Consider the following 17,285-nt stretch of genomic DNA (forward strand, 5'->3'; position numbering starts at 1 on the left):
CATTATCACAGAGATGCGGTTGTCGATTCAAATCCCATAGTGGTAGAAGTAGTAAGAGTATAAGCAGTGATCCGAAAGATTAGGGTTTGAAGATGTTATTGAAGGAGTGTAATACAGTGAAATAAATTAAGAAAGAGAAAGAGGATAGTAACATGAAGAATTCAGAAGATTAGAATTTGGCAGAACATAAAGAGTGGATGCACCTGCGCCATTGCAAACGATTTTGAGCCATGTCATTCAAGGTCTCTAACCATCGATTGCTATCATCTCGTGGATCCCAACCAGGTAGTCTACACCTACCAACATGGCTTAGTCCACTTGTCAGTGACTTCATGGATTGGTGCCACGTTTTGGTTTGGCCGCCCCTAGCTTTCTTCCAACTTAATTCTACTCCATAAAACATTGCACGTCGGGGCAGTCGGTGGTTGGGCATACGTAACACGTGTCCCAGCCATCTCAACTGATGAAGTTTCACTACTTCATCAATCGATTTGCCATCCTTACCTAGTACCCGTTTCCTGACAACTGCATTACTTACCCGGTGTTCCCAGGATATGCGAGCAATGCTTCGAATACACCTATAATCGAATACTAGCAGCCTACGAATATCCTCTACTCTTATCGGCCATGTTTCACTACCATAAAGTAGGACGGAACGAAATGCTGCTAGACGGATATTTCGTTTACACCGTAAATGACGCAAGTTGGCGAAAGCTAGTCAAGCCTTCTATATCCGTGCTGAGATTTCGTCACACACCAGACCACAAGGGCTAGTGAGACTCCCAAGATAAGTGAAGCTGTCAACACGCTGAAGTACTTCACTCCCTATCATTAGTTCAGGTGTCGATGCAACCCAATCTTGAAGTAACATTTTGCACTTCGAGGGAGAGAATCGCATCCCGAACATGCCTGCATAGTTGCTTATAGCGGTCAGAAGACTCTGCATATTGTCAGCGTCTTCACCAAATAAAGCTATGTCGTCGGGGTATTCTAAGTCAACAAGTGAGCCTCCCAGTAAAAGTTCAACTCCTGGAGATTGAGATAATGAAAGTGTAATCTCTAAGAGCATGTCAATGACAAAGTTAAACAAGAATGGGGAGAGTGGGCAGCCCTGACGAACACCACTTGAGGTAACCAATTCTAATGACAGTTCGCCATATGCTCTAACTCGACCAGTTGTGTTCGAGTATAAGGCCTTTATGAGGTTAATGTACTTCTTTGGTACTCCTTTCAGTGACAAACACTGCCATCGAACCTCACGATCAACGGAGTCAAATGCCGCCTTAAGGTCAAGAAATACTACTATTGTGGGACGTCTAAATGTGTGTCTTTGTTCTAGGACCTGACGTAGAGTGAATATCTGGTCTATACAACCACGTCCAGGTTGAAAACCAGCCTGGTTTTCTCTAGTCTGCTCTTCACAAGCTTAGGTTAGGCGTCCAAGTATTATTGAAGCTAACATTTTAGACACTATATTCGTCAAACTAATCCCTCTGTGATCGTCACAAGAGGACTTTTGTCCTTTCTTATAGACTGGCACAATCAGTGATTGGGACCAGTCAGATGGAATTACGTCCAGTTTCCAGATTCTACCTTAGACCTCAGTCAATCTTGCTGCTAGTACTGGACCAGCATCCTTAAAAATCTCAGGAGTAAACCTGTCAGGGCCTGCGGTTCCCTCTCGTTCCAGATTTCCTATAGCTTTTTCAACCTCGTAGAGAGTTGGAGGACTTACATCAATTTTCCATTCGGGACGACTGGGGATCGTGGGTAACTGAAGTGTGGCTGAAGGCCAGTTGAACTGATCCCTAAAGTGTTCTACCCATCGTTCCCATCTTTATCTAAGATAGTTTCGCTGATATTTGGGTTCCTAATACCGGTTTCTTTAATAAGTCTGAATAGCTGTCTGCTGTTACCTATTGCTGCTGCCTTTTCCATCTCTCTTGCTTTCGCTACCCACCACTGTTCACGATCATTGCGTAGGCTTCTTATTAGCCTGCGATTAATAATTATTGTCATTTATTCAACTGTGAATGAAATTTCTAGTCTTTTACATCAGGTTCTATGTCGAATGATAGATTAAAGTATTATTATTCACAATGGGAGTGCACTATTTTCACGCATTCTATCATATACCTCGATTTTATCTGAGACTAAAACGATGATCGAGCGCAACTGACACAAGACGAACTCAGAAAATCCCTCCTCCTACAAATAGTACCTCATCAAGAACTTTCTCAGGTGTAGTCAGTCAATCCAATACATTTTTACCCGAAACGCTTCTTATGAGATTTAATTTATTATCTCATCTTTTATGACAGGCGTTTCATCTAATGTATTTTTTAAAATTAAAATTCACCACTTTTATTTTGAATATTTTCTCTAGCCTTACTAGCGAGGAACTCAAGTCGGATTTATTTGTTTTGACAAAATATCGCATCCTTTAGATTATTTTTTCCCAAATAAACTTCTTTTTGGTAATCATTCAGATTATTTTGTGGATGTTTACCTTTCAGATTGAATACATTGATGAGGCTATTCAGTGGCGTTTGTCATTAAATGACGTAAGATTAATTTTATTATTCATTTATCAAGTGTAGTGTTTTAAAAATGAGACTCTTTATGTAGATCGTAGTTTCAGAAAAATAGGTGTTATGAAACAACTAAGTACAGGTTCTTATTTCTTCATCTTGTAGGGATGCATCTGGTATTTTTTTCTTGACATTCTTTTGAAACTATTTTGTTTTGAAATGATAAGGGCTTAGTACTAAATATTGAATCTAACAGTAGATTGTGCAAAAAAACATTTACTTTATCGATCCAGTTCCCCTTTAGAGGCGGGGTTAACTAGTAATAAAGTATCGAATTAACCTACCCATAGTTCTAGGACTCAATTTTCACTTCATCTACGGACTATTTAATGTTGTGCCCAATATATGAACAAAGATTTTTCTTTCCAACCAATCATTTTCAGGTTTTAAAATGATTCATCAAAACTGATAATCTAAAAAGTGGCCAAGTTTTAGTCAAAGTACGAGTGGCTATCAGGACTCAGTGGCCGAGTGGATAACGCGATGGCGTTTGAAGCGAAAGTTACTGGGTTCGAGTCCCAGAGTGAACATCAACTCTGAGATGCAGGTACATCCAGCTGACGAGTCCCAAATGAGACGAAACGCGCGTCCTGGATTCCATTGCTAGCCATTATTCATCTTTGCTTACCATGCTTGTGAATTTAGGCTATATCGAGGCAATACGCACAGTATGCACTTATGCCAATTAGAGACTGACCAGTTGCAGTCCTAAAACATCAATAGGAATATTCAAACAAACAATACTAAGTGAATTTAAGTCAAAGTACATTGTTTAAAATTACAGCATGTAAATTTAAGATTGTTTGTACAATGAAATAAACTTGTTAGTGTTGGGATGACTACTATGCAATGTTAACTCGAATAAGCTTACACGTCAAATGGAATTGTGGAATTAATGATCAGAATAAATATGGGTCAAATTTTGGGAAACTAAAAAGTATCATTCTATCTAATATTACAAAATACAGCTTAAATCCTTGCACATAATTATGTGATTACTTAAATGTATTTTTGTTTCCTGATTCGGATGATAAAGTTTCTCTCTACTGAATGAACTTAAGGTTTGTGGCTCATAGCTTGTAGTTATAATCTGACCGATGCTAGTTGGTTCTGTATGATTGTATCATACAGAATGAATAATTGCAGTACCGTTAAGAAAGCATCCAATGTCTAGTAAATTTGTTAAAACATATATTATTGAAAAATACAAATGTGTAGTTGTTAAAATACCGCATTGAACTATACTGACACTGGTCCACTCTGTTTACCTATATGGAAAATCGAAATCTAATAGTATTATGCTTAGAATATATTGGTCGTCAAAATTGATAATGAAATCTTAGATGATGTTCGGTGCATTAATTGTTATTTATGAATTTCATGCTATTGGTTTCCTTTATGAATTTTAATTAAGCCAAAACAACAAGGAATCCATATTATTATGTCTCACTTGTTATTTTAACTTGTACATTGATATGACGTGATTAGTCTCAATAAGGTATTAACGTATCATCGTAATACACGTGTAAGAGAGGAAAATATTGTAAACCATCAGTTATATCAAAATCTGTTGATTTAATTAAAATTTGAATGACGTAAATGTGTATATAGTTTCTTAATGAAAGGTAAATTTCTCCTGTTTGGTTCTTCTAAAACCTTTAGCGTTTACTGTTTACAAATGACTTCAATCACCAAGTTAAATATTTTATGAGTAATATATTTCACTGCATTTTAACCTCCGGATACTTTCTTCTCGTCGTCCATTACATTATTAAAATATAATTAGAAAAATACACAAAAATATTTTGCGCGTTAAATTGCTCTTTGTACATGTTTATTTTTATTGACTATTTATTTATTTTATTTGAACACATAAATATTGGTACAAGAGAGCACCAGATACATATGCGCCACACAAATCAAATGAGATTTGTGTGAGGGCTGTGATACTGCACAGGTGTCCAAACTGAAGCAGGTGGTTTTTCTTAGAGGGCCACACCCGGAGCCTTTGACCTAAAGGTCTGATCCACAAGGCAGTGGAGAGTCGTAAGGAGATGCAGTCTCATGGTAGCCAGTGACCAACGATTGATTAATACGCCATTTGTTCCCTCAGGATACTGGAGCCCATGTGCACTATTGGTTTGGAATCAGGGTTTTCCAACTCCCCTAGGTGGACTCGCCGTGTCCATCAACTCGGTTAAAGCGCCGGGCATACACTTTTCGTCCTCTCAATTTCATAAACAACACCCGTAGTGTGAGAAGACAGTGAGTAGGACTTCCCTGGTGGTGGTTGCATGAACGTGGCTATGTGAGAGCATTTCGAGAGTGAGAGTTGACTCTCCCCACTCTCGGTCAAACCAGGGCATTTGGGGGCTAGCAAATTAAAACAATACATCATCAATTATATAAGAAATTCGGTCGGTCACCTTTTGTATGAGGGACTGGAACAAATTATTCAGTAGTTTCGATAGTGCTGAATAAATAAATTTAATCTCCAGTTTTTTTTTTCAAAAGAAATCTTAGCAAGTAAACATGAAGTAACAAATTATATTAACATAACAGTAACTCATGTTTTCGATAAACGTCCGTGACAAATAATCACAGGGATTCCTTTCTTTTATGACAGTCAGAAATCGAAGGAAAAAAAGAAGCATATCAACTTTCTGAGTATGTCATAATTTTTTTTATAGCGTTCTTCATTGGTATCATTCATGTCTGTAAATATTGTTAAGTTGTTAATTATTCAACTTCTATTAATCAAACTAGGTTTTAAATCTGATTCTGTTATTGTTTTAAGTGTCAAACTGTGTATCTCGACTCTTCCTTGTCTAGTACTCCGGTTTATGTGGTGTACGTCCATTTTAGCCCAATTATTTACGTAAGAAAGCCTCATTACGTGGAAGTTTTAAACACTTACCTGTATAAAATTATTTCTAGGTAAGGAGCTAACTCACTTAGGTCGCTTCAGAGTTATGCATCATACGTCAATAGGTCATTGTTGTGTCTGTAAATCGACACTGTTATATCTCAGAATCGACATTGTTATAACTAGAAAATTTGGGTCCATCAGCAGTGTTGTAACTAGGTAGCCGACTGTTATATCTGGAGAGTTGTCTTTGTTGTGTGCGTATCGGGTCTGTTGAATTCACAGTCTTATTGGTTTTACTTGAGAATTAGGAACCATTGCAATTCTTCTATTTCACTTATATTGCACTTGTGGGTGGCCTGTGCTCCTCCACGAGGGATAACAGGCGTAAGTAAGTAAGTAACTTCGTGTAAAGAGAAATGGGAACCCACTACACTTCCCGCGATACAAAGTGCGAACACGAAAGACTGGTGCAATGAAGATTTATTGACTCCCCAAAAATACGTTTCCAAACGAGTTCCATAATCACATCCAAGTCACTTTAACGTTAGACCACAATACAATCATTCATATACTAAGTTTCATACACCTATTAATATCACATATAAGAAGAAATACGCAGAGTTACTGTAAAAAACACTAAATATATTTTACCTGAATTAACACAGTAAATAAAATTGTCACACTGCATGAGAGTCCACATTTGTTATATAGAGTAAAGTTTATACTAGATTGATATTGACCGCTCGAATTACCGAACCGTACCATCTGTCTAGATTTCATTTTCGTAAAGTTTACCTTCTTTTCCGATACACACTTTAGTAACAATTGCTACCATAAAATCTCCCGGTCATGCAATCAACTGCGACTTTCTATTCAAGGAATTTGAATAATTTTGGACTTCAGTATGCGGATATGTGTTTTAAAACTTGCAGAAGGGTAAAAATTGTTCGAGGTTTGAAATCGAGTTTATTTTCTGGAGTTTTTTGTTCCTGAGCTGCGTTTTGACAACGAATAATTATGGAAGCTAGTATTTTCAATACTGTCAAACCGAATTCTTTGTGGTTTTCACTATTAGTATTCTTCCTTTTCTTATAGATTTGGTTGATCGGTGGAATGTGACCATGTCCTCCAGCTCTTATACCCTAGAAAATATTTTAGTCAACTTTTACTAAGATTGGACCATTACCTTTAAGATCACTTAATTCAAGATATCAGATTCGGTTTCTTTCTTAAGCTCCATGCTAAATATGACGTTTCCAACTTCCCTAAAAGTTAGTACATGTATCGTTTCTTCTTTTTTCTTAAGACGCTTGAAAATGCGTTCTTTCACTAAACCATAATCGGAGTTTAAATATGCCTTAGAATAAGTAGAAGTCTTCTGTCGAACTTGTACAACTGAAGTTGGCTTCAGTGTTTTCTGTTTGTGTTCACTGTTGTGTCAACAATTGAGATAATGTTTCTCTCTATGCCTCAAACTGCTTGCTAGAAATAAGTATCTTGACGTTTAGATATTCCATGTCGTTGTTACTCATATTCAGTTATGCCTCATGGGAAAATTTGTTTTTTAATTCATGTACTTACTATGTAACTAAATACTTATATGTGCTCAGTAATAACAGCCGATGGGTTTCAGTGTTCTGCGTTTATATGTTTAAAAATTCCATGGTTTTGTAGAAAACTAAATCCTAATGTTATTTTAGATAACGAATTATACTAGATTATTACTTTTAATAGTTAATCAAAAATTAAGCAAAATAATTCATATTTACAACCCTCTATTTCGTTAAAATCGTAAACTTACTATTCTCTATGGTATTATTCTACGTTGTAACAATTTTCAGAATTTTTTGTCAATCTGAAGTTCATAGATTGGATACTCAATCATTATCAGTGCATTTAAATTCTCATCGTTACCAACCCTCCTATCCAGATGTTATCGAAGGGTGTCCACTAACCAGACATATGTCAGTTTGCTCTCTAAAAATGTTGTATTTAGAAGACTATAAAAAACTGAAGAAATACACAAACTTCGAACAGTATGAAGCAGCGCATAAATCACGTGAATCAACATTCATTGACATTCAGAGAGGATGTTGTGCTGATGGACCTCATGATCGATTCAAGTATGTATTCTGTAATTAAAATTTTAAAATGATCTAGTGTTCGCAGTACAGATATTTTTCCGTGTGTTTGCTATTTCGATGGATTGGAAGTAAAAACCGGTGCTTCAATTCAATTGCATGAATGGGTTTTTCACACCAATAGTGCTTACTTAACTAGCAATAACTTTCTGGATAGTTTTCTTACTCAACTAGCCTACTTTGCCCGACAAGATAAACATCCAAATCTGTGTAGAATTTTAGGTGTTGAATGTACCAGAAACTTACCTGCTTGTGGTAAGTCTAAAAATTACAATCATAATATTCATTTCGATAATATTCAATAGGCTTGTTTATTCTTCCATATATTCTTGGAGCTACAGATCTTAGGGTTATTTAAACGTAAGAGACGTACTAGTGAAGATATATTTCATAGATCCAGTTTAAGTCAATTTTTTCTAAGATGTATGTCTGTTAGAGCAAGTTTAAGTAAGTACATGCATACATTCAAGTTGACTATTTGAAATGCATCTGTAAAGCATAGAAGCTAAGTTATTTGTCTTCTCTTTGTTGAATTTCTTATTCAGATTATAAGTTAAATGAATAATATATGACCATCATAAATCAAGTCTACTGTATCACATTCTATGTAATTTGTCAGATTTTAAGTGTAAATTCCTAGTAAATCTAACTCTCATTTTCTTAAACATAAAGTTTTTGGATAGTACTTCATAGTTCACCGGGATGTTTAGCGTTTCCTATGCACCAAATGAGTTGAGAATATCCATATAGTTGTCCTTAAATGTATTCTATGGTGCGGAAAAACTGTTCAAGTTGGAGTAATAATAATCTTGCTTACTATACGCTTGTCGTCCAACTTTGTTTAGTATTTAATTATTGTTTATGTTAGGTACTTGTTTGTTTGTTAATATGACCAGCAGACTGTGAATCCTCATAGACTGTGATTGGAACATGTGTTACGTTGCCTAACTATCTTCTATCTGGACGCGCTATTTCATCTGGAGTAGGAATAGGTTGGATGAAAGCTAGGGAGTGGTAAACTAAGACACGACACCAGTTGGTGAACCGTTGGATCGGGTCATGTTGATAGGTGACTACTTGGTGGTTGGACACGTTACGACATGGCTCAGAACCGGACACAGTGATACAGTTGTTGATTACCCGTTGAAAAGACCTTGGGGATGCTATGTCCTTGTCGTGGATGTCTGCGTTTCCGCTCTGTAAAATCAGTTGATTTCTGGTAACTATATCAGTATTCGATATCGATCTCAGATGTACCGAAACCACATACATCACTGAGATTTTCACCCATTTTTACATAAATACAAATCAAATAGCTGGCCTTACTAGTTAAGGGAGTCTTCTTACTGAATGAAGCAATATAAAATCTTTCGCTGTTTGTCATTTTGATGTTCATTTATCTGGAGACAATATGATATTGGTTTCAGATCTCTTTTTACTGACACTGACTGCATATTGCTTTACTCGGTGGTGCTGCTACCATGTTTTAGTAAATTAAAAAAGCTATTATTAGTATGTAATTTTCTAAGCTGTAATTGCATTAGCTTACAGGTTAATAAGTTTAGTATTTATCATGCCATTACAACATTTTACCACCATATTCATATCTAGCGTACATGTTTCGTCCCAGTACATAAGCTATTATCTTTGATTTAAGTAAAAACAGTGTTTTGTTGGTTCGAAATTTGAGAAAAACAGTGTCTTGTTTAAGGTTTATTGAGTCTTGAAGATCTTTAGTTGGAAATTCGAATGTGATGTGCGAATTTTTAACTTAGCATGGTTTCTTGTGATATTAGACTTCAAATCTAACATATATGAAGTTAAGATGGATAATGGTTTCCAGCTACCTGAACCTAAATGAGTAAAGGTGGGTTTGAGGTTTTTAATGTCAATTGTAGAAACAGGTGAGCTTTAGTTTCACTATTTCACTAATATACAACTCATTTAAATTAGTTACCTCTTCTACGACAAGTGTTTCATTCTGTTTTTCTCGAATCAGCTGGCAAGACACGGAATGAAGCTTTTACTTGTTCGATTCATTGCTTATGCAAGTACTATCACCCCGTTCTCAATATGGGGTTGTTATTGAAAACATGATGTGCGTTTATTCAATACTACTTATAATTTACTGTTAGTCGCTTCATCTTTCTATGTTGTGGCAAAGTTAGATAAACTTGTATAGAGAATTACTATCAGTTCACTATTTTTTTTATTCATTGTAACACCAAACTTGTTCAAAGTATTGTTATGATTGACGATTTTCTAAATCCTTAGTACTACATAATATTTTACAGGTTTCAGAGTTTCGCTCCAACATTAATGTTCTAGTGTTTTTCCTCATACCAGACATCTTTTAACTGAATAAGATTAAAAGAAGTATTAGAATAAGTGGCAAAATGTAAAGTTTTAGTTATATTTTATAATGTTTTTACTTTTTGAGGTATTGATATTGATGCCTATCATCAGAACATGGAGAAATCATGGGAGAATTGGGATGTTGTTCGTTTAATCACGGAACGTCCAAAAGGCACAAGTTTGGAGTCTGTTGGATCTGGAGTACTTTCTCCAGTTGCTAATGAGCAACTTGGTCCTAACTTATTCTCCGTTTCAAAACCTCTTGAAATCGATGATAAAAAATTGATGTGGTTACGTTATGTAATACACCAGATCGTTAGTGCAGTTTCTTGGCTTCATACCTATTCTTTCGTGCATAGGAATTTACATGTAAGTTGCATGAGCGTGCATATGCTAATTACCATACATCTAATTCATTATTCCTCCAATCATGGTCAATACCGCAGTCATCTTGGCAGCGTACACACTTAGACTTTGCTGGTCCACTTCACGGGCAAAGTTACCTTTTGGTAGTTGATGCATATAGAAAGTGGCCAGAAATTTTTCTCATGGGAAATGCAACTGCAAACTGCACAGTCAGAAAACTACGTCAACTATTTAGTTGTTTCGGGGTCCCAGAATTAATAGTTATCGATAGTGGAACATAGTTTACGTCTACTACTTACTTATTTACGCCTGTTGCCCCTTGTGCAGGAGCATAGGCCGCCCACCAGCATTCTCCATCCAACTCTGTCCTGGGCAATTCTTTCCAGTTCTTTACAGTTGTTATTCATTCTTTTCATAACCGCTTCTATTTCTCGGTGTAATGTGTTCTTTGGCCTTCCTCTTTTCCGTTTCTCTTCAGGATTCCAAGTTAGGGCTTGCCTCATGATGCAGTTTGGTAATTTCCTTAATGTATGTCCGATCCTTCCCCAACGTCTTTTCCTAATTTCCTCTTCATCTGGAAGCTGGTTTGTTAGCTTTCAGATAGTCGTTTTGAGTTCCATATGTTCTTTAACTGTATGAATGCTGTCCTTGCTTCACCAATCCTTGCCTTTACATCTGCATAGGATAATCCTTGTTCATCGATGATGCTGCCCAGGTACATGAACGTCTCTACTTTTTCCAGAGTTCCTCCATCGAATGAGATTGAGTTGTTGTTCTCTGTGTTGTATTTGATGATCTTGCTTTTTCTCTTGGATATATTAAGTTCTAATGTTGCTACACTGACCATCTTGACCTGCATTCTGTGTGTATGGGATAGGAGGACTAGATCAACTATGAAGTCCGAATCGTCTAGTTGCACGCAAGCTGTCCATAGCATTCCGTACTTCTCCTCCGATGTCGAGGTCTTCATAATCCAGTCAACCACCAGAAGAAAGAGAGTAAACGACCTTGTCTGATATCGACCCTTCCTCGGAATGCACCTGTCAGCTGTCTTCCATCCACGACTTTGCACTGTAGTCCGTCGTTTGAATTCCGAATGATGTTGACGATCTTCTCAGGTACATCATATTTTTGAGGAACGTTCAATAAGGTTCTATCCACACTGTCAAACGCCTTCTCGTAGTCATGGAAGTTGATGTATAGTGACGAGTTCAATTCAACTATAAGTTCAAAAATGATCGGTAGTGTAGTAGTTTAGTTGGAAAACGATCGATTCTTACGAACTCCGGATTGTTGATCTTGAAGCTGGATGTCTACTGAATCTTTCATACGGCTCAACAACACTCTGTTAATAACCCTTCCTTAGACTAATAGTAATGCGATGCCTCTGTAGTTCTCACACTTGCTGAGATCTTTCTTTGGTGTCCTGATGAGATATCCTTCTTTCCAGTCTGTCGGCATTTGTTCCTCCTCCCAAATCTTCCTGAATAGAATGTGGAGCATCTTTTCAGTTACTTCTGTGTGTGACTTCAGTGCTTCAGCTGGTATGTTATCATGTCCTGCTGCTTTCCCACTCGCGTTCGTGCTTCTTTGGACAGTATCAATGCAACTACTTGTGTGCGCAAAGCCTTTTCTTCCTCGTGACCAGAGTACAGTAGCATCTCCCCCTAACCTAGACTTCTCTGTCCAGCTTGTGTTTGATTGGTTCCACTAATTCCAAGCACCGTCAATTTGTATCTCCTCATTTCCGTAGCTATTTGATTAGTCCTCCCGGTCTCCAACATTGTCCGGACATTCCATGTACCTATATTGATTGTGGGTCTGATTGTTAAATGATGCATAGGCCTTGTGACTTCTGAAGAATCTCGACTTTTTCATGAGGTGTTATAATTCTTCTCAATGAACATCCTTCAACTCGGAGGACGGAGTTGAAATAGTTCAAATTGTTTTTTCTGGTTAGCGTTTTTTTTAGCAAGGTTGTTGCCTACGGGATGGGGTTCCTGGCATCATCCCTGACCCTCCTCTTATACGTGGGCTTGGGACTGGCTGTAACCGTAGAAGAGAGCTACAGGCGGAGTTAGCGGGATATAGATGGGATTAAAATATGTTCCGTTCAGGATTGTATTGGGGCACACTGATGGGCCATTTCTTGGGCAATGAACACTAGCGGATACTTGAAGAAGACTCTAGAATCTTCTTGCATAATAATTGTATATAAGTTAACGTTCTTCTTATTGGGATTTCTACTTCCATCCAACCTTGTTTATTCGGAATTTAATTACCTTCCTGTTCAACTGTGTTGTGATTCGGGAACTTTTCAAGTAAGGTAAATTGTCCAAGGAATACCAAGCAATAAGAGTAGCTGGGTCATAATAAGAGAAACTATGACATACTCATATATTATTCTTAAAGATGACATTTTGTTGACATTTTTTATAACAATATCGTTCAATTTTGTTGTTGGCTGCCTGCAAGCATGAACCGATACAAAGTGACTTTTCCAACTTGTTTTCTAAAGATTTGGTAAATAGAAAGTTTTCCCAATTAATTATTAACAGTATAGATAGTCATCAGCGATTATGGATTGAATTCGCTGGAAGAATGTATTGTAGAAGAAATTTACCTGCAGTAATGGAGCAATAGTTACATTTTTCGTTATCATTTCAAAGGAGTGGCCGATCTAGTCTAGTGTGAAATTATATATTGTTCAGTGAAAGTAACTCGATTTTACTCATTTGAAGGACATTCATACTTAACTAAGGTCGGATAAGATGCCGTGTCTACATTCTGATTGATTCCTCTCTATTTCATGAGTCATCGAGAACTAAATCTCAGCACATCCTCTGTTAAACGTAAATCTTAAAACCTTATCTTACTCTTCAAACTTTTCATCAGGAAATGAGTACATTATAGACACTATAAGAGATAACTTGTTACCAAAACCTTTGTGATCTACATGCAACTTTTTACGTATATGATGATTATTTCAAGTTAATTGAATAGACATCTTAAAACGGTTCGATTTTTAATTTTATTGTTTATTTTAGATAGTCATCAGTAATAAATAAGTATTCATATTTCTTTTAATCATTTCAGCCCTCAAATATATTTGTGGACAATTCAGGTCATGTCACATTATGCAAATATGAATTCTTTGCGAGGTAATAACTGAATTATTGGTCTTATTTTTGTATACTATTACTTCTTTGTAGCTAGGACCTTTATTTCACTCACTAATCAATTTATGTAGCCGTTGCTAGACTAGTCGGACTTTAGATACTCTTTATTTTACGAAATCAGATGAGTGGAGCATTAATTTCATATTATAAAGTGTTATGGGCAGGTGCTTCGTTCAAAAAGTCAAAATACTGTTACAATCCGTTTCGGTTGAATCCACATTATATCTTATCACAATTGTACTTTCACTTCGATAGACTGCGGTTACAACGTAGAATCTAATTGTATTATATGGGTTGCAAGCAGGTTGATAAAATTATAGATGTTCATTGACTGAGATGACCACAATATTCATCATGTATGCCTAACCCCTGCCTTACTCAATGCACGGTGTTCTCTGGTGTAGGAGAGAGTTGGCAGAAATCCAAAGACGGTCATACCAAGATATGGAGTTAGTCCATGAATTCACTGACTATTGAGTTGAGCCGTACCGGTGGGTGCCAACTATCAGATCGGAGTTTTCGCAACTATCGTAACCAGTGGTTGGAGACGTTAGATGACATGCTTCGGAATCGGTGCAGATGTGCTCAGTTGTATTCACTCTTTGTCTTTCTGTAGATCTTGAGTTTTGAAATTATCTTTGTGTTCTGGGAATTCATACCTATCGAATGATATTGCCCAGGTTCATTGATTAATTTATATATTTGTGTTCACTCGTTGGTTCCCTCTTGTTGGAACAATGCTTCCAACTCATTTGCTACTACATACTCCTAATGTGTCCTTCAAGCTTGAGTAATCGTTTTATGATTTTTAAGCTCTCTGGTTTACCATTACACACTAACGGTCACTTTTACATTATGTAAGATGTGTTTGATTTCTTCACATTCGGTGATCATACTTCACGTTAGTCAGTACGTTATGCAACCAAACTATTACTTGATATCAATGCTAGTCCCCTAAAATAATTTCGGTTCACTTCTTTTTTTTCCAATTTTTAGATGCGAAGTAAGCAGTTTTAAGCTTATTAGTGTAGTATTACTTGAAAGGCATCACACAGTCAGTGTATAAAATACATGCACTAAGTTAACCGATTTTTGTTCGCGTTCCATAGTTGTGTATCATCTATTAAAAAGCTAGCGTATGATTTGCTGAAATAATTAATGATTATTTAAAATGACTTAGGATAAATATTGCATATTTCAAAAGATTTCGTTTTTTCTATATTTTAAATTGATTCCTGTTTTGTTTACCAGTTTTTAAATTGTTTTCTGTATTTAGACTTGACCAAATCGTTTCCGAAAATCTAAAACAACTAGGTGTTCAGTTACCCCCAAAAACGTATCAAAGTGCTGTTCACTACTTTGGGCGTTCCGTACAACAAAGAGATCTACATCAACTTGTAAGTACTCTCATCGTCAATAATGTTTTAGCTGTTCGAATCTTATATCGTGTTTGGTTTTTGCAAACAGATGTATGGATTGTTGTTTTTGTAGATGATGAAACTGTTCAAATAAATCCGTTACAGTTGGATTGTCGGAAAGTATTTCTTGCTTATATATATATACCGAGAACCCTGAACTAGTCTTTTAATTCTAATCTATCTAGGATACGTTGTTTAAACGAGTCTAAGTTATTCAAAAGGCTTTAGCAGGAGAATTACTTCAATTGCTGGGTTTTTAATGTATCCGTATAAAGTAGAGAATTTCATTTTAAACTGTCACATTATTATCTACGAGATATTAGAATTAGAGCTTGTAAATCTAAAAATCGAAGAAATACGAAAACAGATTATGTTCAAACAACTTACACAAAGCCAAAATTCTCCTGACTACGATGTCGAAATTATTGTATGAAATAAACAAACAAATTAAGGCTATATCGATGCAATACACACAGTATGCACATATGCCAATAAGAAACTGATCAATTGCAGTCCTAACAAACCAATGGGAAGATTCAAACAAACAATACCAAGTGAATTCAAACTTCACCCCATTGCACAAGCAAGTGGCTATCAGGATTCAGTAGCTGAGTGGATAACGCGATGGCGTTTGGAGTGAAAGGTACTGGATTCGAGTCCCAGAGTGAACATCAACTCTGAGATGCAGGTACATCCAGCTGACGAGTCCCAAATGAGACGAAACGCGCTTCCTGGATTCCACTGCTAGTCATTGTACATCTTTGCTTATAATGCTTGTGAATTAAGGCTATATCGAGGCAATACGTACAGTATGCTCATATGCCAATAAGAGACTGACCAATCGCAGTCCTAAAAATAAATGGGAAGATTCAAACAAACAATACCAAGTATATCAGTTACAGTTTCTGTTTATGTTAGCAAGGCATAGAATAAATCAAAGAACGTACCATCCTAAGTTACGTTGAAGCATGCATATTGCCACATTTATAATCAATCAGCATTAGTGAATATATGATGAAGACTAAAATCTTACTATGTAAAAATTATGAATATAATAACATTTTCCTTATTGTATGAACTTAGTTAACCTTGCTGTTTTATTTTGAAACATAGTTGCGTTTTTGTTCAAATCGTGTTCTTATTTGGGGACCAATCAAGTTAAGTGAAGTGTGTAAGGAATACTAGACAATAGAAACAACTGGGTCAAATAAACAAAATTTAACAGCTTCTTTTGAACTAGGTTTATAGTTACCCTGAAGTACAAATTCGAGATACAACTGACCTATTTTAGTCCTAGAAGGCTACTAAACGTGTGATTAGTAACAATGTCACAGAGGTTAAATATTTGATGCAGTTTTGTGCAGTTAAAACGAAGAAATTTACTGACTCTTCAGTTGAAACATACAAATGTGGCTGTATTGTGTATACAACAGAAGAAGTAGTCGAAACTTGGTCATTTAGCTTAGCTTGTAGAACAAATTGAGGAAATAGTATGTTCATACTTTACAGTACTAATCTCGTTAAAGATTTTAAACGTTACTTCAATTTAATTTAGTGGAGTGCTTTGTGTAAGGGTTAGGGCATTATTTATTGGTTAATAAACGCTTCCCGATTTGTTAGCGACTATTCTTTCATTATGTTTGAAATAATCTCAGCAATCAAAATTTGGATAAGTTCAAAGTCTCATCCCTCAAACTAGTTCGAGCTTGTTCAGGAGAGTAAAAAAAATCAACATCGAAAATATATATAAAGTTTAAAAATAAATTACACTAAAAGTTTGTCCAACCAAGTTCAGGTATTTGTTTTGTGTATGGTAAGGTCATAAGATATTTGGTGTGAATTGCGTTCACATTTTGAAAAGTTCGTAAATGTTTGTGTATTTGTATACTGTTGTTGTTAGAAACAGTCATAAAAATAATTCCTTTAGCCACAACATGAGTGTATGTTAATCGTTTTTGTTTATTAAAAAACTAATAGTACATATGAATACAATAATCTAGTCAAAATATGTGTAGATTCAGATTCGTCACATAGTTAACTATGATGTTCGACTAACGATTGTTGTAGATAAATCCAATCCCATTTTGTTGGAATCAAACTCCTGATGGTATAGATAGGATGGATGTTAAAATCCAAGTACCTGCTTGTTAATCAACAGTTGCCATGGCTTAACTCACTGTACTCCATCTCTCCAATTGATAATGTACTGACTCACCCAAATATATAAAGCTTCAGCTGATAGTCTTTCCTTATGAGTACCAAAATCTTTCTGAAATATTTGGATTCCTTCAAAGTGGGTCTTGTGTACTGTCCCGAGTGAGCATGGTGCTCTTATTAGTCTATTCTGAAGCTTCTTAAGTTCTTCT

The 17,285-nt window shown here is 36.1% G+C and overlaps 1 protein-coding gene and 1 non-coding gene across 2 annotated transcripts in view; both read left to right on the plus strand.

Moving 5' to 3' along the window:
• Window positions 1–3,051: 3,051 nt before the first annotated feature.
• Smp_tRNA_01100_Gln_TTG.1.1 lies at window positions 3,052–3,118 on the plus strand. Its single transcript has one exon. It is a non-coding gene (tRNA).
• A 4,256-nt stretch (window positions 3,119–7,374) lies between these two features.
• The window catches only part of Smp_079390 (protein kinase), a 47,637-nt gene continuing 37,726 nt past the window's right edge, over window positions 7,375–17,285 (plus strand). The window contains exons 1-5 of the mRNA XM_018793228.1: window positions 7,375–7,583; window positions 7,621–7,856; window positions 10,042–10,325; window positions 13,419–13,483; window positions 14,778–15,039. Coding sequence (XP_018647762.1) covers window positions 7,423–7,583; window positions 7,621–7,856; window positions 10,042–10,325; window positions 13,419–13,483; window positions 14,778–15,039 — 1,008 coding nt within the window. The 5' untranslated portion in view covers window positions 7,375–7,422. The remainder of the gene's footprint in view (window positions 7,584–7,620; window positions 7,857–10,041; window positions 10,326–13,418; window positions 13,484–14,777; window positions 15,040–17,285) is intronic.

The sequence above is a fragment of the Schistosoma mansoni genome, chromosome 1 (assembly GCF_000237925.1).
Source record: "Schistosoma mansoni strain Puerto Rico chromosome 1, complete genome".
Classification (NCBI taxonomy): Eukaryota; Metazoa; Platyhelminthes; class Trematoda; order Strigeidida; family Schistosomatidae; genus Schistosoma; species Schistosoma mansoni.